Genomic DNA, 20,659 nt, shown 5'->3' with positions numbered 1-20,659 from the left:
ACGGACATGAAAAGGCTTCCATTCGCTCGTCTCCTCGCGTAGAGTTTTGATAGTTGAGATTGTTCCCCTTTGCTCTCCACTCAGCGCGTCCCGACCACTTGGGTTGGGTTGCACTTAGGCGGACACTGGTCTAGTGTGTCTCCCAAGAGCCCGCTCTCAGGGCTGGATCTCGGACTTGCCAGGGGTCCCCAGGACAGGGGTTCCCTTTATTCACTACGAACCTAGTTTCTACACTATCACAACTGCCGAACCCTGATCTGAGGCCGTGCAGGTCTCACTACGCGGGCGGATCGTCGCACCTCCAGAGTAGAGACTGTAGGGCTGCGCTGCCGTTACCCCTGCCTAGACAAATCCAAACCTCTCTCGCCCGGTGTGCCGCTTCCGGAAAGATGGGGGGCCGTCTAGGGCTGAACAAGCCAGATGGCGGTAAACATTTCAAACCAGGCTGCGTTGCTTGGCAGGGCTGGTCGAGACTGCGGGCGCCGTGGCACACGACCGACTTGCACAAGTAGCGCCACGGCTGAAAGGCCTGCCAATATCGTCCACGGGAGTGACATCCCTCAGGGCTCAGCCGCTTTGAATAGTTCCTAGTCTGTCGGATAGCAGAGACCTAGAGCCACGGAGCAAGCCGCTCCACCCCTACTGCACCAAGTAAACGTCGCTCAGTCACGTCCTATCACACGGCTCGGCGCATCGTGAGGCTGGACGCAGGAGTAGAGTACAGTAGCAATCACATGCGCCCTCCCTTGGGATTGATCCAACGTGCGACGCGAGTGGTCCTATGCATAGATTGTGAATACCACCCCCGTTCCCCAAACGGTCTAGGTCTCCGGTGGCGAGAGGACATTGCACCTTTTCCTTTCAGCCCCCTTCGACTCATGGGCATGGGCATGGGGTAGGCAGACATGATGGAGCCCGTCCAGGCACCGTCACGAGACGGCGAGCTGCATTTCATGGAGCCTCAGCTCCTTTCCACCTGGGAGCTCTTGGTGTGACAAGTCCTTCGGTTTGTCCTGTCAACATATTAGCGTGCGGCCATCCGAGAGAGAGATAGCCAGAGAGATCACCCGAGCTCTTTGACCCCTTTCTTTTTTTCTTTCCTTCCTCAAGCCAGCGAGTGATTCGTTATCTTTGCCTCTTCATAATTCGCATACATTAACCATGGTATGCCTCCCTCCTCTTGCGGATGTGTCTTGTTGCTGACTCTCGTCAAGGCTCACTTACACGGAGGCTCCTACGACCCAAACGTGGTCAATGTAAGCTTGGCCTCTGAGAACCTCTCTTCAGCACAGTACCAGCAGCCGCCTCCCCCAGTGTCGCACCAAGCGCACGGTGGTGCCTACACTCCAGGCAGTTCTGTCGTTGTGAGTATTCCATTCCCTTGGCAACGTCCCAACGTTTCTTACCATGATATGTACCAGTCATATCCCAACCAGCCCTTCACACATCCCTATCAACAACAGCCCGTGTCACCTCCCACGAGCCCTCTCTCAGCCCAATCCGGCGGTTATCAAGTCCCCGTAGGACAGCAGCAGCCCATTCCCCTCGGACAAGTACAGCACCAAAACACCATGCAATACCAACAGCAGCAGCAGCCCATTGTTTGTCTCAGCCTCGCCCCAAACCTCCTCGCATCGCTGACCGTGACAGTATGGTGGGCAGCAGGGTGTCGTCTATCAGCAACAAGGACAAGGCAATGGACAGCAGGACGGAACAATGGTAAAGCTCTTCCGTGGCTGCTTCTGCGTATAGGCACAAATTGAACTTTTCTTAGCAAAACAAAGGTGCCATCGTCCCCGTGTCTGCCGCGCCGCTGTCGCCTCTGAATAGCTCCGAGGATGGCGAAGTAAATACTCACTCCCAATCGTGGCCCAATTGCGCTTGCTGACAGGTTGACAACAGAAAGGCGAGAAGGAGTTCCCAATCAAGCTCAAGGGCTCCCACCACTTCTTCGAGCCTCGAAGCGTCTTCCGATGGCGCAATCCCGTGCTGTACCAGAAGGCTGGGTACAACTTTACCGATACCGAGACCAAGATGAGACATCGCGACTATGCTGGTCGTGTCTCATACAAGACCCGGTCCGATCGATATCTGCATCACAATGATGGCTACCTTCGCAACATGTACGTCGCAGCGACCGACGACATCTATGAAGGGCCAGGAACTTCCACTTGGAAGAGGACCTATGTCCGCAAGGTTGCGCCCATGAAGGTGCGAATCGCAACCTGGGTCATTGACTTTAGCTATGACCCCCAGAGCTGGGAGGATTGGGGCATCATGGTGCTCAGAGCCCTTCCTGCGGCCATTGCCATGGCTCTTGTGGTAAGTTGCCTTTCTCTTCAGCGCTGCGCATCTGTCTGACCATGTTAGTTCTGGGACGGTAAACCTACCGTTATCAAGCGAAACCTCTGCTATGCCCCGGTCCTGTACAACTACCATGGCGATGCCAAGGTCTGGAGCAACCTCTTAGAGAACCGCAAGGGTCTCTCCCTCATGGCCCGGAACAACCAGGTCTATCGCATGCTGCGCCCGCGATACCTGTGCTTCCTTCGCGAGCCCTTCAACGATGAGAACAGGGGAGTCGACGTCCGCAGCGTTGTTGAGTGGGAGAACAGCGACGGTCGGGATGCCAACCTAGCCTACCTGTTTGTCGCCTACTCGACTGAGCACTTCAGCCACAGCTCTGAGCAGGACATGATGGCTCTCCATCACATCGCTGAGACGGCTTGTCGAGCTGCAAAGCTGCCTGCATACTGGATTGCATGCAGCTGCATGCGCGATGAGAGTGAGCTGGAGTCTGATGTAAGTGCTGACAGGCCCGTCCCGTTGCCACCTTGACTAACGCCAATAGGTCTACCGCATCTCTGATGTTCTTCGCGGCGCCAACAGTATGATCATCGCTGTCGGAAGAGGCAAGACGGCGATGTCTTCGGGCAAGGCCAACACGGAGTCTCTCCTCCGTGAATGGGGCAGCCGGATGTGGACTTTCCCCGAGGTTCTCCTCAGCCCTGGCCGAAGCATCTCTATCTATACTCGCGACAGTGACCTGTCGTCACCGCTAGTGGTTGCCAAGAACCAGTTTGCAGCCCAGGTCTGGACGTATATGGACCCAGATATTGCCCGTCACTTGATTGACCACTATCTGGGCACCATCAGCCTGAGCCGACTGGAACAAGCTGTTCTCGCCCTCAAGTGCCTGTACAGCCGTCACACAACTGAGTATCTTCCCGGTGACCAGGCCTATGCGCTCATGGGTCTTCTGAGGCTTCGACCCCAGGTTGACCGAACCGACACTGCCTTCCAGGCTTTCTCCAGACTGTCTCTGGCCAATGACTCAGATAGACTCCTCGAGCGCTACATCTGCACTCTGCCTGTGGATAAGGATCAGCCATGGTACAACATGGAGGATGCGTACGAGTCCTCGCTCTGGGATATCACTCCCTACTGCCAGGTTGCCGGTATCGCGGAGAATGACACCATCATCATTGACGGAGCTTGGGGCATCTCCATCCGCTGGAAGACCTTCTACCCCGTCTATTGGTCGACTGGACCATCCTGGAAGAGATGGCTTGCCGGTCTCGCCGTCGAATGGAATGGTGCCTTCTTCATCATCGCCATCGCTCTCATTGCCACTGGCGCACAGGCTGGCCCATACGGTGCAAGCACCATCGCCCCTGGTGTGATTTTCTTGCTCCTGTTCCTTTATATCTGGATGATCACACCTGGTCTGGTGCGAGTCATCTATGGCGGCAAGTTTGCCGACACGCAGGCTGAGATGTTTGGCTTTGAGGGCCACCTCAACTCCCCAACCATTGAGCGTGCCATCTTTGGCGGCAATTTTGGGCGATTCTCCTGGAGCACCCATGGAAGCCCCCTGAGCCGAAGCGTCGTCAATGGGTATGGCGAGCGTGTTGGTATTGACCCTTGCAGGGATCCCGAGATCCGAATGAAGGTTGAGGCGGCCAAGAATGCCCGCCCAGGTGAAAAGAGGGTAAGAAGCCAAACCCCCAATTTCTGTGCCATTATAGCTGACATGTTCCAGATCTTTACCCTTGTCGACACCTACAACATGGAGCTGACCCTCTTCGAGGCCGTCAGACCCCCCGTGACTCTCATGTTCTGTGCCTCTGAGGGTGGTATGCAGCGAGCCATCGGATGCTCATATGAGTGGGAGACGCAGACCATGTACCGCGAGACGGTACTGAGGATGCCCACTACCGCTTTGAACCGCATGGACAGAGTGCCCCGGTTCCGCCTTGGAATTCAGCGTCCAGTGTACTCTTCTGTTCCGGTCAATACCGCTGCCCCGGGGAGTGCGGTTTAAGTCATGTTGCGTAATTTTTGGCTTCTCTGGATGACATTTTATGAGTCTTAGTAGTTTAATTAAGTTGTTTTGTTCAATCAAGAATTCAAGTAATGATCAATGTGCTTGTAAGATTGATGAGCTGGTTGTAGAGTTCCAATGGTGATAAGATGTCAGCTTTAGGTGGAGCACCGAGCTCTTATCGATAAGCCCAGCAGGAAGAGCCCCGCTCTTGGCTCGGTCGACTGCCTAGATCACCAACATCAACTCGTCCTCTGCATCTCCATCACTCGCCATACCCAGGAAGGACCTGGGGTTGTCACGATGGAGGCATCGGCTCTGAAAGCGTGGGGTATGCTCCAAAAACCCCCTCTCGGCTCTTAAACGGTACTGACACATGCGACAGAGCTGGACAATAATGTCCAGTTAATCGATCCCAAACGCGACGCTCTCTACAACTACGATGCCGCAGCTCAGAAGACCATCGCCGATGCCAAACCGTGGACTAAGGATCCAAACTACTTCAAACATGTCCGAATCAGCGCCACCGCTCTTATCAAGATGACCATGCACGCACGCTCTGGCGGTAATCTCGAAGTCATGGGTCTGATGCAGGGCTACATTGATCAGGACACTTTTGTCGTCACCGATGCGTTCCGCCTTCCCGTCGAAGGAACAGAGACACGAGTCAACGCCCAGGAAGAGGCAAACGAATATCTGGTTGAATACCTCGACCTTTGCCGAGCGCAGGGCCGCCAGGAGAACGTGGTGGGCTGGTACCACAGCCACCCCGGCTACGGATGCTGGCTCAGTGGTATCGATGTGGACACAGAGGCCATGCAGCAGCAGTTCCAAGATCCCTTTCTGGCTGTTGTCATTGACCCTGACCGCACCATCAACGCCGGCAAGGTGGAGATTGGCGCTTTCAGAACCTACCCTGCTCACTACAAGGCGGATCCTGTTGGCGGCACAACCGCCGATGGCTTCCAGGCAGTACCGCTCGCCAAGGCAGCCGAGTTTGGTGCTCACTCGAGCCGCTATTACAGCCTCGAGGTCTCACACTTCAAGAGCTCGCTTGATGCGCATCTCCTCGAACTTCTCTGGCACAAGTACTGGGTCCAGACCCTTAGCCAGAACCCCCTCCTCACAAACCGCGACTACGGAAACAAGCAGGTCCTGGACCTGAGCTCCAAGATCAAGGAGGCCACGATGGGCATAGCACGCAATCAGGCAGCACAGAGCATGATGATGAGGAGCGGGGCGAAGAACACCGACAAGGCGGTGGAGAAGTTGGCCAAGGACGCAAACCTCATCGCCACCAAGGAACGGTCTGGTCTGATTGCGAGCCAGGTAAAGGCCAGCGTCTTCAACGGGCTCGGGTCAAAGGAGAACCCTACATCGTAACGAAGCTTGATGATCTGGAATTTAGGAATGCGCTTAGCATTACAAACGGCATAGATGGCGTTCAGAGGTAAATAAAGAGGCTTTGTGCATCTTTGCACTCACTTGTTTTTGATCATTTGGGCTGGTGTTTCATGCTCTTCCAGTGGGGTCGCTCAGCTATCAGCTGGCAATGCCCTTCGTGCTAAATGTGAGCTTATCCATTGCTGAGAATCAATCATGGCCGGACAGATCTCCCGGACCCGGAACAGTGCGCTTTACTTAGAGTACTTTTGAAGGATCCCAATGGGCCTTTTGGAGGCCAAGAAGGCGTTTACGGTGAATGGCTGTCATGTAGCCAGGCTCTTGAGAGATGTTTCGGCTATCCAGGCGCGAGAAGATACTCGTGAGAAAACCACATGTATGAGCTTGTTCCTCCACAGAGCCGATAATTATCTTGAACCAATTATCATTTTTTCTTTCGTATCATCTGCTGTGGCATGAATGCCTATATCCCATTTTCTCACGTAGTTATCCGTTGCGGGGTTGAGGTGCCCACGACCCCGGGCGGAGATCCGGGGAAGTGGGTCCAAGGACCGGAGGCAAGACGATATCAGCCATGCCATCATTGAAGCAAGACCGTTAATCTCTATAATAGGGGTTCTAACGTCGAAGATAATGAAGAAGAGTGGTTTCTATTGTCTTTGTAGTATTGACAGATTAATCTTAGGCCACCCTGAAACCTCTCTTTTAACTACTATCTATGCAATCTCGTCTCGCTACGCAATCGTTTTCCCTCAACAGCTTGCCTACGTTTATTAAAGAATCAACTTGAAATTGTTTTACGGCCCAAGATTCGGTTGTCTTCACTTTGATTGAGTTTTCTTTGTCACTGAGCATGGATGCCGGGGATGTTTTCCCTGGCCGCACACCCGTAGTAAGACTTCCCGGCTTGGCGATGGGAAAGACGATGTGACACAGACTTCAGTGCCGTTCAGTTTACAGGGTCCCCTCGTTCACAGTATCAACGGGAGTAGTGAAGGCCCAATCCTTCTCCTCAGACTGGCTTCCGCTAAGAACATGGAAGCTCGCATCCCATGAAGCCATGTGTGCGTCCCAGCCATCGGCAGTGCTACCTGTGGCGCCTCACGAGACGAGGTGGTGAATCTAGACGGAAATCTAGATGCGACGCGCGTGCAACAAAGCACGTTGTGCTCTGGGAGTTTGTCTCGAGCCCCCGACTGGGGAATGATTGCCAGCCTCCCGTGGCCGGAGAAGGCAAGGTGAGGCGTGATGGTTTGGGTTGCGGTTGAGGAGAGCTTCTTGCAGAGCCGGTCCGTTTGAAAAAAGCAGGGGAACCGCAAAGTATCGTGTTGTTTTGATGCGTTCAGTGGCTCAGAGCTAATTCATGCCGAGACAACCACCAAGACGTCACCCTTCAGCTGCGATTGCCAAGCTCTCTCACATGCTCGCCGTCTTCCGCATTTCTGGTCGGGGATTTACTGGAAGCGTGGAGACTTCCTCTGCAGCTGGCGAGCGGAAATGGAATCATTGGGTCTGGAAATGGGACAACTTGTGCTGTTGGCCGTCGGAATCGGTGCCAGGTCGACACCATCTTGGCTCGAGGATTTCCTAATGGATCACGATTGTCGTCGTGATGGGGAGCATCGGACAGCACATCACCAAGGGGTACCTGACGTCGACAGGCCCAGTCGATGCACCGTGACTGGCGTATCACCTCTTGGGCTTCCGCTCGGACGACATTGCTGGGCTGGGGATTGAGGTGTGCTCGAGGTACTGACGGTGTAGAGGTTGGTCAAGTCGGTGACGTCATGGATCGCTCACTTTCACATCCAGCGAGCCAAGCTTCTGATGCGATCGCGGCATCAGGCCACGCGACGCGATTAAATGAGATGGGAGAAAGCAGGGCATGCACGCGAGGGAGCAGCTGGCGATTACGTGTTATTGGGTCAAATCCATGGGCGATGACGATGCTAAGGCTCAAGGTAGAGGTCCATGATGGCTGGGTCTTTTTCATTTGGTGGGGACGACACCAAGAGATCAGTCTGTGCTAGCTCTCCCGTAGCCCATTCCAGCCAAGAAAGGATCCCTGTTTGGTCAAGTCGAGGTGGATTAGACAATATTGAGAGCCTTCCAGGCCTGCCCTTGTCGAGAGGGAAATCATGGGGCTGGAGATCATGTCAATCATCCGGGAGACGGCTCCAGATTAGCAGAGTAGCATCCATTGATCCAGAAGAGCATCATCTCGATAGCAGAGCACAAGAGGTCGACACACAGAGTCAGACCTGCATCACCAGCAGGTGTCCACTTCACAGCCGAAGCGTTGAGGCGCAAGCAGACAGGAACTGCTCTCGTCTCACCCTGCTTTCGGCGAGGTAGCCAGGGGCCGGTGAGACATGATGGAGCAGCAACAGCGCTTGATCTGGGTCGTTTTACCAGGGCAACCCACTCTTTGATCGAACCATCAAACCGAGACGGTAGGTGAAGGAGAGCATCAAGCGTTTGGTGGCCGAAACAAGAGCTTCCCGTCGACTTGTTTGGTAGAGGGGCCCAGAACGTCGTTGAGGTAGCATCATGAACAAACAGGCTCGACGCCGCCGTTTCTTTTCCCCTGGCGCCTGGTACCACCTCCAATTGGATACAAATTGTAGCAGCAGGAAAAAAGAAAAGAAAACCCTTGCTCTTCAGCTGCTGCCCTTGGCTGAGGATCCATGAATATCTGCTCGACCCCTGCTGCGCCGTAGGGTTCGCTCCGGGACAGCAATGAGCCGCCAGCCGGAGCAAGCAAGGAAATGAAAGCAGCCCCAGCAATCAAATCATGGCGAATTGACGGGTAGCGCGTGCGGTAGTGCACACAGTAGGTACAGTAGGCGTAGGTGTCCGGCTTGGTCGACGTAGGTACTGCAGCGTACTGTAGGTATCTTAATTAGTGGTTCTGCGACAAATTGGCCGATGACGTCCTCGATCAGCGGCTCGTTCTCCCTTAGCAAACGTCAACGTCACTCCCTCCAAGACGAAGGGGCACCGGATCCAGCCAACTCCCGCTTGGCCTATGCGATCAGGATGGATGGATGGAGGGGATGGATGGTAGGGTAGGGTGTCAATGTGTAACTTGAGGCCAGAACAAGGTACTGACTGTACTTGTGCCTGCCTGTCACCAACTTCCAAAAAGTATATGTAATCCAGCATCTCTCCTACTCGCCTCTTGCAGCTCTTTCCTCATTTCATCATCCCATCAAACATCAATTCTCATCTTTTTACTTTGTGGAAGTCGCAAGCAATTATACCCCAACCTACCTATTCACGAATAATACCATCCTCTTTGTGATACCCCATACCCTAGGATACCAAACAGCAGCTCTCCCATTGCTTCCTCTACCTCAAGGACCAACACATACAACTTATCTCTGGCCGTCGACAGTTTAGCCCTATCGGAGTCCTTCTATCCATTCCTGGTCTAAAACATCCAGCACCATCTCGAGGCGTAATACTACACATTCACATTCTGTCGCCAACATGACTTCCAACGCCAACGTCAACAAGCCCACAAACACCGAGGTGAAGGAGGCCGACGTCAACCGAAAGCTTCAGCTCTATGGAATTGCCTCTGCTTTCCAGAATGGCAAGATTCCTTCGGTATGTGGTTACAACTTCGACTATCGACGACGACACGCTAACAATACTTCAGAACGATCAAATCGACGTCGCCCTAAGCAGCTTCCTTGCCTCTCGAGCCCTCTCGAGCCCTCACGAAAAGCTCTCCGAGGAAGGCAAGACTCTTGTCAAGGATGCGCGCGATGTTATTCAGCAGGCCAAGTACCTTCTTCTGTCCAAGAACGAGGGCAACTTGATTCAGGACTTTATCTGGCAGACTACTCAGTTTGACGCCAAGAGTGTTAACACTCCCAACGCTCCCATCAGCAAGGATGCTGCCAAGAAGGACGGCGATGAGGCTCTCCAGGGCCTGAGGACTCTTGGAACTCTTCTGATCACCAACGGCCAGTTCCGAAAGCTTCGTGAGTTACTCTCCAGCGTAAATTGAGAACTATATTAACAACCCATCTAGTCCAGGATTCAACTATTCTCCTGCGCGACATGGCTGGCGATGCCGCTACAAACGCCGCTGCCCGTGTCCGTCCCTCGGATGAGCAGCTCCGACAGATTGACGAGCCTGCTCAGGACAATGTCTGGCATGAGGCTCCCGACTTCTCCAAGGAGAACTTCAAGCAGCAGGCCAAGGGTTTCTACAGCGGAAACCCCAAGGAGGATGCCAAGGACACTGCTGCCGCCGGTCTCAATGCCGCCGTTCCCCAGCAGGAACAGCAGGGCACTTACACTCAGGTCACTGACGGCCCTACTACCCTCGCCGGTGCCCGCGAGGTTGGCCAGAACGTTGATCCTCAGGCTGGAAAGAGTACTGCTAAGCAGGCTGCTGAGGACAAGCTCGATAACAAGGTCGACCCCGAGACTAAGCAGAACATTCTTCAGCGCAACGAGGAGTATCGCCGCCGCGCCCGTGAGTACTTCGACAAGAAGATGCCCCAGGAGCGCAAGGACCAGATCATCTGGCGCCTCAAGAAGATGATTCTTGAGTGCCAGCAGCACGAGGACTACTCCCAGGCCATCCAGACTCTCCTCCGTCTGGCTGAGACCTACGGCAAGCACGGCCGCACCTACGGTGAGGGATCCGCTGATACCGCCAAGGAGGCCCGATCCGGGTTCTCTGCCGCCGAGTATGACTTGCGCACTATCATTGAGCGATTTGCCAACGGTACCTCGACTGAGGATCTTTGGGACTCGATCGGCCAGATCTACCGTGATGCCGACAACGACCGGGAGCTCAAGGACTGGTTCAAGGCCATGAACTCTTACATCCGCCGTTGCCTGCTTCAGCAGGGCTACATCCTGGAGGATGAGTCTACTCGCGAGTGGGATCAACTCTATGACCAGGGCCGATTCCTTCTCCGCGACAAGTACCGTGGTCACACCGACCGTGTCGTCGATGAGATCAAGTTCCTTGCCGATCAGTTCGATCAGGACGCCCAGAACCATGCTTTCGCCCACTCTCTTCAGAAGCTCTTCAAGGATCTTGGCAACGATGTTGACGGCAAGCCAGTCTTCAAGCCTCATCTTGTTAAGGATCTGAGGGATGTCATTCTCCCGGCTGTCTTTGAGAACATTGCCTACATTCCCATTCCTCGCATCGAGTACACCGACCCTCAGTTCGATGCCATCATTGAGAACCTGGTTCTGGAGAGTGACAACTTTGCGCCCAACGTCTTTGAGCTCTCGAGCGAGCACTACTTCCGCTGGGGCCGCAAGAAGATTGCCAACAAGAACCATCAGACCATCGAGGTCAAGGTGGCCGGCATCCAGATGGATCTGCGCGACGTCAGCTTCCACGTCAAGCGCAAGAAGGGCTTCCCTTCCATCACCGACACTGGTGTTGCCGACATCATCCTGCCTGGCGATGGCTTCTCCTTCAAGATGAAGGTGTCTACCGCTGAAAAGAAGGATCGCCAGAACTACTTCAAGGTTGACAAAGTTGACGTCGACTTTAAGAAGCTCCAGATCAAGATCAAGAAGTCAAGCCACAAGCTCCTCTTCGCCCTGGTCAAGCCGCTCATGCTCAAGGCCATCCGCCCTCCTCTGCAGAAGGCAGTTGAGAAGGCCATCAAGGATCAGTGTAACAAGCTCGATGCCTTAATGTACCAGATCAAGCAGGAGGCGGAGCGCGCCGCCGCTGAGGCCAAGAGCGATCCTGAGAATGCCCCCAACATCTACAACCGCTACTACACTGCCGCCCAGCAGCAGCTGGCCAAGGGCAAGAAGAAGGCCGACGAGGCTACCCAGGACAAGAAGGCCAACATCGCCATGACCAAGGAGGACAGCATCTTCCCCGACATCTCCCTCCCTGGTGGCATCAGCACCAAGGCCACCGAGTACAGGGAGCTTGCCCGCAAGGGTGACAAGTGGGAGAGCCCTGTCTTCTCCATCGGTTCTGCCAAGAAGAGCACCGACATTCCTCCTGCGCCCAAGATCCAGCGCAAGGCTCATCCCGTTTCTGACCTCGGTCCCCGAACCACTGACACTGGAAACGGCTCTTACCTCCCCGGCAATGGCCACCAGGCGGGCAACGGTCACAGCCACGGTAACGGTAACGGTGCTTTGAACGGCAAGAACCTCAATGGCAACGGCAATGGTTATCACCTGAACGGCAACGGCAAGCACTCGCACACTGGCAACGGCTACGGTCTCGGAAATGGCCACACCGCGTACGGTGGTCAGGCCCTGCCTACTGGCCAGCCCATCAGCACGATCTAGAGGGACAGTGATGAGAACGCAGACAGCAGAAAGGAGAGTGATAGCGAAGAAATGGTGACGTTATACCCATGCTAAAGGACTTGAGTTTTGCTTCAACTTGTTTTGATACCACGGCGGTAACGAAGATGGATGGATAAAACAACAAAAGACTGGGACTTGGTTAGGAAAAATGCTGGAGAGATAATTACTTAGTTATGACCGTTTCCTTTGTTAATGACTATACGCTTTGTTCAGACAAATTAATGTTTTGCCTCTGCTATACCAAGCGTGATGAGTGATTGCAGCATCTGTCACAGTGAGAAGATAGAGGAGTTTAGGCTATGCCCAGCCTTGGTGATGATGATAGTGAAGACACGAAGTGAAGAGTGAGAGTCAAAGTGATGAAGGTTGATGAGGTGGTGATTGAGGAAAAGAAGGTTACACTTGAAGGACAGTGCACCTCGGGCAGGATTTAAAACGGCGGGGCGCTAGACCTGAATAGGCTAGACAACGTTGAGGTCGAGAGTGGGCCATTCAGACGACGTCACCGCTTGCGACTCGAGTTGAGTAGGTAGGTATCAAGGTATTTCCACCTGAACAACTTTACTCTGCCTATTCAAAGACGAGAACCTTCGAAAACGACACAGGCGCTTTTAATGAAAGTGTTTTTACCTAAACCAAGTATCCTATTCAACCTTGAATCAAAAGCAAAGTCGAAAGCTATCATCAGACAAGGATTTCTTCTCGCTCCACCAGCACCTCTCACCCCGGCTACTATCCTGACCTACATCCACATACACACGTGGAGGGACCCCTCGATGCAACAGCAGCCACCATGGCCATGACGCCTGCCACTCTGGCCCCCGAGCAGACGCATGCACTCTTTGACATTTTGACCCATCATGAGACGTACGCAGAGATCGAGGGCTTCAAGTTTCCCGACGCCGTGACGGGCTATGGGTATCCCTTTGCCAGGACCACGGTTGAGCCTCAGGCTCCGCCGGCTCCCGCGCCTAGCACGGGCTGGAGGAGCTGGGCCGGAACGCCCGCCACTTCTACGCCTGCAACGCCGCGATCAATGACACCGGTTACTGGTAAGGAGCCTGTCAGTGAGCCTGTCGGTGAGAGAAAAGAGGAGGATGACGGGCCGTCGGAGTCGCCTGTCCTGCAGACGATGCTATCACGGTTCGTGTTACCCCTCCCGGGTGTGAGGGATCTGCCACGGGAGTACTGGTCCGTTAGGGTACAGGGACTTTTGGCGAGACTTGGGGAAGCTGAGCTATCTGAGAGCTATGATAAAGGTGCCCTGGGAACCAGGAAGGTGTTGGCGACTGGAGCTAGCGGGCTGCTCGAGATGATCGGTCGAGGAGCTTTGGGCGGCGTCAAGAGAACACACAGGCCAGAGACAAAGGCAAAAGGTGACAAAGAGGACGAGTATGATCGCACCAAGGCTGCAGATCTCGTGAGGGCTTGGGATGACGTTGTGGAGGGGTTGGTATATGGAAGTTTGGTTGACGAAATGTTTGACCACTTCAGCAAGACCGACGACCTCGAGTCTCACTCTCCAGTCATCAAAGCTGCGGCAGAGTATGCCATTATTCAGTATGTCTCCTCTCGTCGAGCAAGTTCATCACTAACGGCAGTCCAGCCTCGCCACCTTTATTCATCACATCTTTGTCCTCTCCCCTGAAGGTCAATACCTGCTGAAGCTTCTCGAAAATGTCCACAATCTTATCCCTTACAAGATGGTGAAGCAGACCCTGCGGATGGGAAACGCGGCCACTATGATCAGTGCCATGATGCGCCTGCTCCTCGCCAAGCTGAGCGTTACCAGCGTCACCAACTGGATCGGTTTGACGGCCAATGCCGACGATGGCATGAATCTATTGCAGCGTATCATATCCCTCGTGCTATCTTGGGATGCGGGAGAGTTCCGCAAGGGTGCCGATAAGATTGAGAAAGCCAAGGAACGGCCCAGTGACGAGATGCTCGAGGCGATCCGGCAGTACATTGCTCTAGGTCGTGATGAGCACGAGACTGTGAGGAATGCCAGTGCAAAGCATTCTCAGTCCATCATCACCGCCATCTTCAACGGCTCCAACCCAGCTCTGACAAGCGAGCTCACCGACCGAAAGCACGCCCAGTGCCTCGAGTACTATTCCGCCTTGCTATCCGTCCGTGACCGCGAGAGCATCACAACTGCGTTCTGTCGACAGCCCCCTGACCTCTTCACCGCGGCGATCAAGGATGTCTTTACTGCGTATGAGCCGATCCTCCGCACAGTGCATTCTCAGGTAGACCTGCGCGAGCACGTCGAGGCAGGTCAGTTGTTTATCGACGACTTTATCAAGACCAGCAAGCCCAAGAAGGCCGATGCGGGCACCTCGACGCCCCTTAAGTCTATGATGGGTGGCGAGGCCAAGCCTGGGAGGATGCCGAGCGTGGACGACTATGTCGATCTGCTCATGAGGAACCGAGAGCTCATGTACAAGTGGGTTCACTCGCTTGCGGCGTCTTGTCCGGATGTGTGGAGTGAGATGAGGGTGTGGGCAAAGGATGCTGTTCTCAAGTTCCAACAAGAGCGGAAACCTTGCGAAACTCCAGGCAAGGAAGACAAAGCAAACGTTACCAAGGCCAACGGTACGACCGACATGAGCGCCATGGATGAACGACTCAATAAACTGTTCCAGTCGCTCCCCCAAGCTTCTCAACAACCTGTTCTCAACGCCCTCGACAATCATGCTGCGTATCTCGCCCAGCTAGAGGCGCTCTCGATCTATCGCCTCCAACGCATCATCGACTCTGACGATTCAGACTCTGACAACATGTCGGGACCAGGAGTGTACCTCTCACGTTGGCAGAGTCTCATAGAAGACACAGCCATCACCCCGGGTACACCAAAGGGGCCTCTCCGACATGGAAAGGATGTGAAGCATACCTTGACTATGGGCAAGACGGGTGTAGCGGGTGCAGAGAAGGCGAGAGAGGTCGCGCTCGAAGCGGCGCTGCGGGAGATGGAGGAGGGACCTGAGGCTCCGGATGTAAACATTGTTTTGAAGGAGATGGCTGAAGGGTTCCGTAAACTACTTCAAGACATGCAAGGGGAGGAGAAGTAATAACTAGGCTGTTGATGTACGATGATGGTTGCGACTCACATAGAGTAACATGTTGGGTATTGGCATAGATACAATTACATTACAGGGGTATTAGCACATCTGATGGATCTAATGCGGATAGACCACGAACTCGATAATTTCATACACAATTCTCTCGGGGAATCTAGTCCTCTTCGTCTCGCCTGATAACCTCGTCTCATCTCATCTCAGTCCCTCTGGTTGTTTTAGAACATGACCCCTTGACAAGTCATCATCTCCGAATTAAAAGCAACTCAGTAGAAAGCCCGAGTCGGACGCTGGCGACCCTTGGACTTGCTTCTCGACTTTCTTCGCGGTGGCTCACTGTCCCTGTCCAGCACAATCGTTTCCGGGACCTTCATGTTGAATCGTCTCGGCGCTTTTTGCTTCTGAACACGTCCTCGACCATCAGATGGCGAACTACTCTTCGCCCTGCCGTTTCGTGTCTGAGAATCATGGAAGAATGTCCGTCTTGCGGGGGGCCACGTGTGTCGCTCCCTGGCAAGAGCTGGATCCTCTATGACCGGCATCGCAGGGAGAGGTTTGGGTATGTCTGCAGCCTTCTGCTTCTGTCTCTTCATTGTGGCGGCGAACTCGACAATAGCGGCCGTCACGCCTTCGGGGGACTCTCGTATCTGGCCAACTCGATAGGCTAGGCCGTCGATGTAAGCTTCGATTTGCTCCGAGCGATCGACCTCTGTGAGGTCGGTGGTGTCGATGGTTTCCAGCTCGCCGTCTGAGATGGTCTCTGCATCGGACAATTCGTCGCCAAAGTCCATGTCTTGGCTGTCGCATACCATCACCTCGGGTTCGAGGCCGTCTCGTGCTCGGAGTGGACCCATGGGCTTGCAGGTGACAGCGTACGTCTTGGGGATGAGCCTATGCTTCCAGAGAAGTCTGATGGGTACTCCTGTCATCTCAGAGAGCTTCTGGACCAAACTTCGGCAAGGATGGCAGTGTTTCCGAGAAAAATAGACTTCAAAGATTGGTCGTGATCCATCCTCCCAACGCGCGGTTCGAAGTTGACGAAGCTGCTCAACAGTAATGTTGTCATAGTCCTTTGTTATGCCAAACATACTGAGCAGGACGCAAATGCCGTGGACTGCAAGTTTGACCTCGACGTGAGAGCCCAGAAAGACTCCGTCAACTCTAGCGACAGCCGCACGACCCATACCGTCAAAGGGACGGTTCATGCGTAATCCGAGAGTCTTTCCAAAGGCGATGACACGTCTAGTCCAGATGCCGTTTCTAAGCACACCCTTCTGCGGATCTAAAAGATCACCAAAGCGTCCTGCGCCGTGTCCAGACTCTGCGGCCACCAGGACAACTCTCTCGCGGGAACGTGTAACGAGGGCGAGGAAACCAGTAGTCTTGTTCTCGAGCTGTTTCGCGATTTGAGATGGTCTCGCAACCTTTAATGCGCGCTTGTGCGCAAAGGTGAAGGTGAGGTTTGCGCCTAGGACCATGACCTTGAGGGTGGCGGTTTCAGTGTCGATGACATGGTGAAAGTAGATGGGAGGAGGTTGAGTTTCGATGCTCGAGAGGAAGGTAGGAGGCACCTCGATGATCTCTTGAAAGTTTGACATTGTTGGCTTCTCTTAAGAGGGGGTATATCGCAAGTTGAGAGTGAGTGGAGTTGTGGTTTTGGCTGAGAGGTGTATGAGTTTCTGAGGCAAGTCAAGAGTTGGTGTGCACTCACATAGAAATAAAGCCAGAAAATAAATAATGCTAACAAAGTCTGAGGCACTTAATCACTTCAACGAGTGCATGCTTTTGGGGATCCTTTGTGGGTAAGAGGGGAGTTGTGTGAGCACAGAGACTCCTGAAACTCTTACACCACTCGCACTCGCTCAGCGAGATGACGAGCAGGGAACTCGGGAAGAAGTGAAGGAGTTTCGCAACATGAATTAAAGTCGAATACAGAATAAATAGTAAACTCAAACATGAAAGGGTTCGGTGCAGGCATCGACTAGCGATGAAGGAGTTGAGCCAGTGCCGGAGTTGTGTTGGTTGGTTAGAGCCTCCAACCTGGAGAGGAGATGCACCTTCAAAGTGAAAGCATCAAGCTTCAACGATGGAATAGGCGCTCAAGGCGAGAGCCTCAAGCAGCAACAGCAACGATAAACTTCTTTGAGAAAGAAGACTAACCGCTCGTAAGCAGCCCAGTCCTCGTGATAGCTTCAGATGGGGCAAGGAGTGCTGAAGTGAGAGGTGATGAGTTGTGAAGTTAATGAGTATAGAAGAGGGGTTTAACACCTGCTCACATGAGTTGACGGCATTCACATATCTGCAGCATCACATTCACAAAAGGCATTCACCGAGCAAGTCAGAGTGAAACGACAGGTGGACGGGTCCTAATTGAGCAAACCGAATGACCTGACCCATTGTCGGGGGAATCTCATTCATACATGACAAAATCTAATGACCCAACGCCCAAATCCATTGCTACCCTGCAAGTTTTTGGTTGCATTTTTTTTACTCGTCATCCTCATCCTCCTCCTCGGCCTCAGCGGTGGTCTGGGCAATTCGGTCCAAATCACGCTGGCCGGCCTGGGTGATGCGTCGGCCACCCTTCTCCTCGTCCTGCTCGAGAACACCAATCTTCTCGAGGGACTGCATGACCTTGCGGTCGACGGAGCCGGAGGCGTCGACGTGCTTGGAGGGGCGCGAGCCACGGTTGATGGCAGTGCCGTGGACCTTGCGGAGGCGGCCGACACCGACGGTCTTGCGGAGGTAGACGTGGCGGGCGATGGAAGCGGCGCGGACGTAGAACCAGTCAATGTCCTGGGGAGGGAGCTCCTTGGCGACACCAGTCTTGACGGTGTCAACCCAACCTAGAGGCAGTCAGTACATGCCTGGTGCGCTGTGTGGGAGATCGAGGGCTTACCAGGGATGGGCAGCTTGCCCTGGCGCTTCAGGAAAGCAGCATAGGCAGTGATGAACTTCTGCGCCTGGAGACACAATACCCATTAGCAATGATTCCGTCGTCAGAAGTCTTTCGACCCCCTCGCGCCTGCTCCTCAATCCCATTTGTTCCCGACCTGCGGCATCGCGGCGAGCGTCCCGACGCAGCGGTCAGTTGTTTTTTTATAAACTTCTTTCGCGCTGTGGCGGCGGGGCGGCTCGTGATGCGAAGGCAGGCGGTTTCTCTTGGAAGATTGTGTCGCCAAGTCGTCGAGAAGTGTGTGGGTTTTTTTCGTCGAAAGATGTCGCTTCTGTGATTCTTTTTCAGGGAGGACCTACATCGACGTCGCGCACGGTAACTCCGCCGGCCATTTTTGCGGTATTGATGGGAGGGATGGAGGGGGAATTGGGGTGGTGCGTTGGGTGGTTGAGATGTCGAACGTGGTCGGTTGGTGAGCTCGGGCTGAAGCAATTCGACTATCTCGAACTCGTGAACTTTTTCAGAGTAGGGTTTGCGGCCCTAGCGGGGGAGCCCACAGAATGATGACTAAGGACAGTGCTGGCGATACAGTTTTTGTGTGTGATGCACTGTAAATATGAGTGGGGCCATCTTCACAGCGTCCGAGTTAGGAAACCAGCACATGACATTGCAGGCGTGTAAGTGAAGGGCATGCAGATCTCTGCCTTGCAATTAAAAGGCATTATCTTCATGCCTCGTTGAATTTTTTATGTACAAGAACGGGGTAACTCGTATGTTGGCTTGCTCATACCAGTACTGACCGAGCTAACGACTGACAGCCACAAACACACCAAAGAACCAGAGGCATAGCAACTTCAAAATAAATAAACTACGGAGTAAGGTTGGGATTTAGAAGGTAACCATGGTTCAATTCCCCATGTAATTCTAATATGCTATGAAAAACAAGAGAGGTATCACTAGAAAGCAGGCTGATGCAAGCGACAAACCCCCCGATTATATCCACCACGTCCACCTCTTCCACTCAAGTCAGCCAGGCTAACCCAATCATTCTATAATCATTCTTTTTTTAAGCCCACTTGGCAAGGACAGCCATGACGGCAACACCAAAAGCGACGCAGGCAAATGCAGTCAACAGGATCTTGAGAGGGGCGCGGCGCATGTAGGGGTTGAACATGAACTCGTGGGCCAGGAGCTCAACCAGACCGGTGTAGATCAAGATACCAGCACTGATGGCATCGAAAATACCGTTGACGAGCTTCTGGTCGCTGGCGTTGTTGGGCTTGGCGCCAATTCCAGCAGCGATACCGATGGGAGTAGACAGCGCAAAGATGAAGCCGAGGAGGTAGGGCATCCACTGACGGTTGCTTGGCCAGGGAGCGACAGCCAGTCGGGAGCCGAGACCGAGACCCTCGAACATCTGGTGGAAGACGAGGACGATGAGAAGAACGTTGAGTTCGTCGGTGCCAATGGTTCCGAGGGTGAGACCGATGAAGATACTGTGGAACACAACACCGAACTCGAGGATAAAGATGCCGAGAAGCTGACCAGCGAGACCACCCTGAGAATCACCCTCCTTGTGCTCTCGACCATGGGCAAGGTGGCTATCACCAACAGGGGCAAAACCAGGCTGTCGCTGACCCATCTCGACATCAGTGGCCTGCTTGAGTCCCTCGGCCTTGGGGCTGATCGACTTTTTGGCGACATCCATAGCAGGGTCAAGGTCGGTATCGATGTCCGTCTTGTGGTTGTGCTCCATATCATCGTTGGTCAACCTAGTAGCGAGCATCTCAAAAAAGAACATGACAATGACAGTCATGAGAGCAATCGCCTCAGCCCAATCATATCCATCAAGCCGGTCCTCGAGACAAGGGTCGGTCAAGTTCTCGACGGCGGGTACCAGCAGGTGCATAAAGGCCGTCGCTATAATAACACCGGTACCGACAAACTTGCAGATGAAGAAGGCGAACTTGGGGACGGCAATCTTCTTCTGTCGTGCCAGAATGATAGGGGACATGGCGCCGATGAGCGAAGAGGCCATGATGATGAAGATGGCGCCGATTCGAAGGCCCTTGCGGCCGAGATCGACGGGGTCGCCATTGCAGCTATCAGCAGCGTCCGCCATGTTGTCGAGAAAATAGTGTCAATGGCGCTCAGGGACACAAAGTATCGTATAAGTCGTCTGTGGTTGTCCAACAAGGTGAAAATGCCAAGATCGTGTATCTCCAAAGGCCAAGGATGACCTCGATTGGAAAATTCCCCAAAGAGGAAAGCGAACAAGGGCAAAGGAGCGATTCGATTCGAGCGGAGGGTTGAATGCCAAGGGCTTGGATGATGCGCTAGTATCTATTCGCCTGTGCCACAGAAAATGCTTGGCCTGCAGAGTGAGTGAGGGATCGTGAACCAGCGAACCTCTCGAGGGGTTTATATGTATGTCGAATATGACCAGATTCCGTGATTCGAAAAAATCTGGTTCTTCGTGGAAAAGACGCGACACTACCCTGATGGTGCAGACTTGAGACTTATGTATAGGTCGAGAGCAAAAAAAAGAGTGTGCCGGTAAACCGAGACCCAGCTGGGAAGTGGGCGCGGCGGCTCTTTGGTTAGCTGCCCGGGGGAGAGAACGATATTGGGCCA

At 53.7% G+C, this 20,659-nt stretch overlaps 7 protein-coding genes across 7 annotated transcripts; 4 read left to right on the top strand and 3 right to left on the bottom strand.

Moving 5' to 3' along the window:
• Nucleotides 1-1,161: 1,161 nt before the first annotated feature.
• Nucleotides 1,162-4,324, top strand: NCS57_00880700 (uncharacterized protein; the record flags this gene model as incomplete). The annotated part of the gene is made up of 9 exons (XM_053058611.1): nucleotides 1,162-1,164; nucleotides 1,215-1,364; nucleotides 1,422-1,601; nucleotides 1,651-1,719; nucleotides 1,775-1,846; nucleotides 1,903-2,322; nucleotides 2,371-2,802; nucleotides 2,852-3,991; nucleotides 4,043-4,324. 9 exons carry the CDS (start codon nucleotides 1,162-1,164, stop codon nucleotides 4,322-4,324), a joined length of 2,748 nt encoding a protein of 915 aa, XP_052912442.1.
• Nucleotides 4,325-4,561: 237 nt separating this feature from the next.
• On the top strand, nucleotides 4,562-5,707 carry NCS57_00880600 (COP9 signalosome complex subunit 5; the record flags this gene model as incomplete). Its single annotated transcript, XM_053058610.1, has 2 exons — nucleotides 4,562-4,655; nucleotides 4,710-5,707. Exons 1-2 carry the CDS (start codon nucleotides 4,628-4,630, stop codon nucleotides 5,705-5,707), a joined length of 1,026 nt encoding a protein of 341 aa, XP_052912441.1. The 5' UTR covers nucleotides 4,562-4,627.
• A 3,513-nt stretch (nucleotides 5,708-9,220) lies between these two features.
• NCS57_00880500 (uncharacterized protein) lies at nucleotides 9,221-12,028 on the top strand (the record flags this gene model as incomplete). The annotated part of the gene is made up of 3 exons (XM_053058609.1): nucleotides 9,221-9,340; nucleotides 9,393-9,720; nucleotides 9,771-12,028. 3 exons carry the CDS (start codon nucleotides 9,221-9,223, stop codon nucleotides 12,026-12,028), a joined length of 2,706 nt encoding a protein of 901 aa, XP_052912440.1.
• Nucleotides 12,029-12,842: 814 nt separating this feature from the next.
• Nucleotides 12,843-15,123, top strand: NCS57_00880400 (uncharacterized protein; the record flags this gene model as incomplete). Its single annotated transcript, XM_053058608.1, has 2 exons — nucleotides 12,843-13,609; nucleotides 13,656-15,123. The coding sequence occupies 2 exons, from the start codon at nucleotides 12,843-12,845 to the stop codon at nucleotides 15,121-15,123; spliced, it is 2,235 nt and encodes a 744-aa protein (XP_052912439.1).
• Nucleotides 15,124-15,395: 272 nt separating this feature from the next.
• NCS57_00880300 (uncharacterized protein) lies at nucleotides 15,396-16,727 on the bottom strand (the record flags this gene model as incomplete). Its single annotated transcript, XM_053058607.1, has 1 exon — nucleotides 15,396-16,727. One exon carries the CDS (start codon nucleotides 16,725-16,727, stop codon nucleotides 15,396-15,398), a length of 1,332 nt encoding a protein of 443 aa, XP_052912438.1.
• Nucleotides 16,728-17,616: 889 nt separating this feature from the next.
• Nucleotides 17,617-18,498, bottom strand: NCS57_00880200 (uncharacterized protein; the record flags this gene model as incomplete). Its single annotated transcript, XM_053058606.1, has 3 exons — nucleotides 18,385-18,498; nucleotides 18,029-18,092; nucleotides 17,617-17,975 (listed from the first exon to the last, which is right to left on the bottom strand). The coding sequence occupies exons 1-3, from the start codon at nucleotides 18,415-18,417 to the stop codon at nucleotides 17,617-17,619; spliced, it is 456 nt and encodes a 151-aa protein (XP_052912437.1). The 5' UTR covers nucleotides 18,418-18,498.
• Nucleotides 18,499-19,091: 593 nt separating this feature from the next.
• On the bottom strand, nucleotides 19,092-20,147 carry NCS57_00880100 (uncharacterized protein; the record flags this gene model as incomplete). Its single annotated transcript, XM_053058605.1, has 1 exon — nucleotides 19,092-20,147. One exon carries the CDS (start codon nucleotides 20,145-20,147, stop codon nucleotides 19,092-19,094), a length of 1,056 nt encoding a protein of 351 aa, XP_052912436.1.
• Nucleotides 20,148-20,659: the final 512 nt, after the last annotated feature.

Source organism: Fusarium keratoplasticum, chromosome 6, assembly GCF_025433545.1.
Source record: "Fusarium keratoplasticum isolate Fu6.1 chromosome 6, whole genome shotgun sequence".
Classification (NCBI taxonomy): Eukaryota; Fungi; Ascomycota; class Sordariomycetes; order Hypocreales; family Nectriaceae; genus Fusarium; species Fusarium keratoplasticum.
This window is presented reverse-complemented; position numbering and strand designations above follow the sequence as displayed.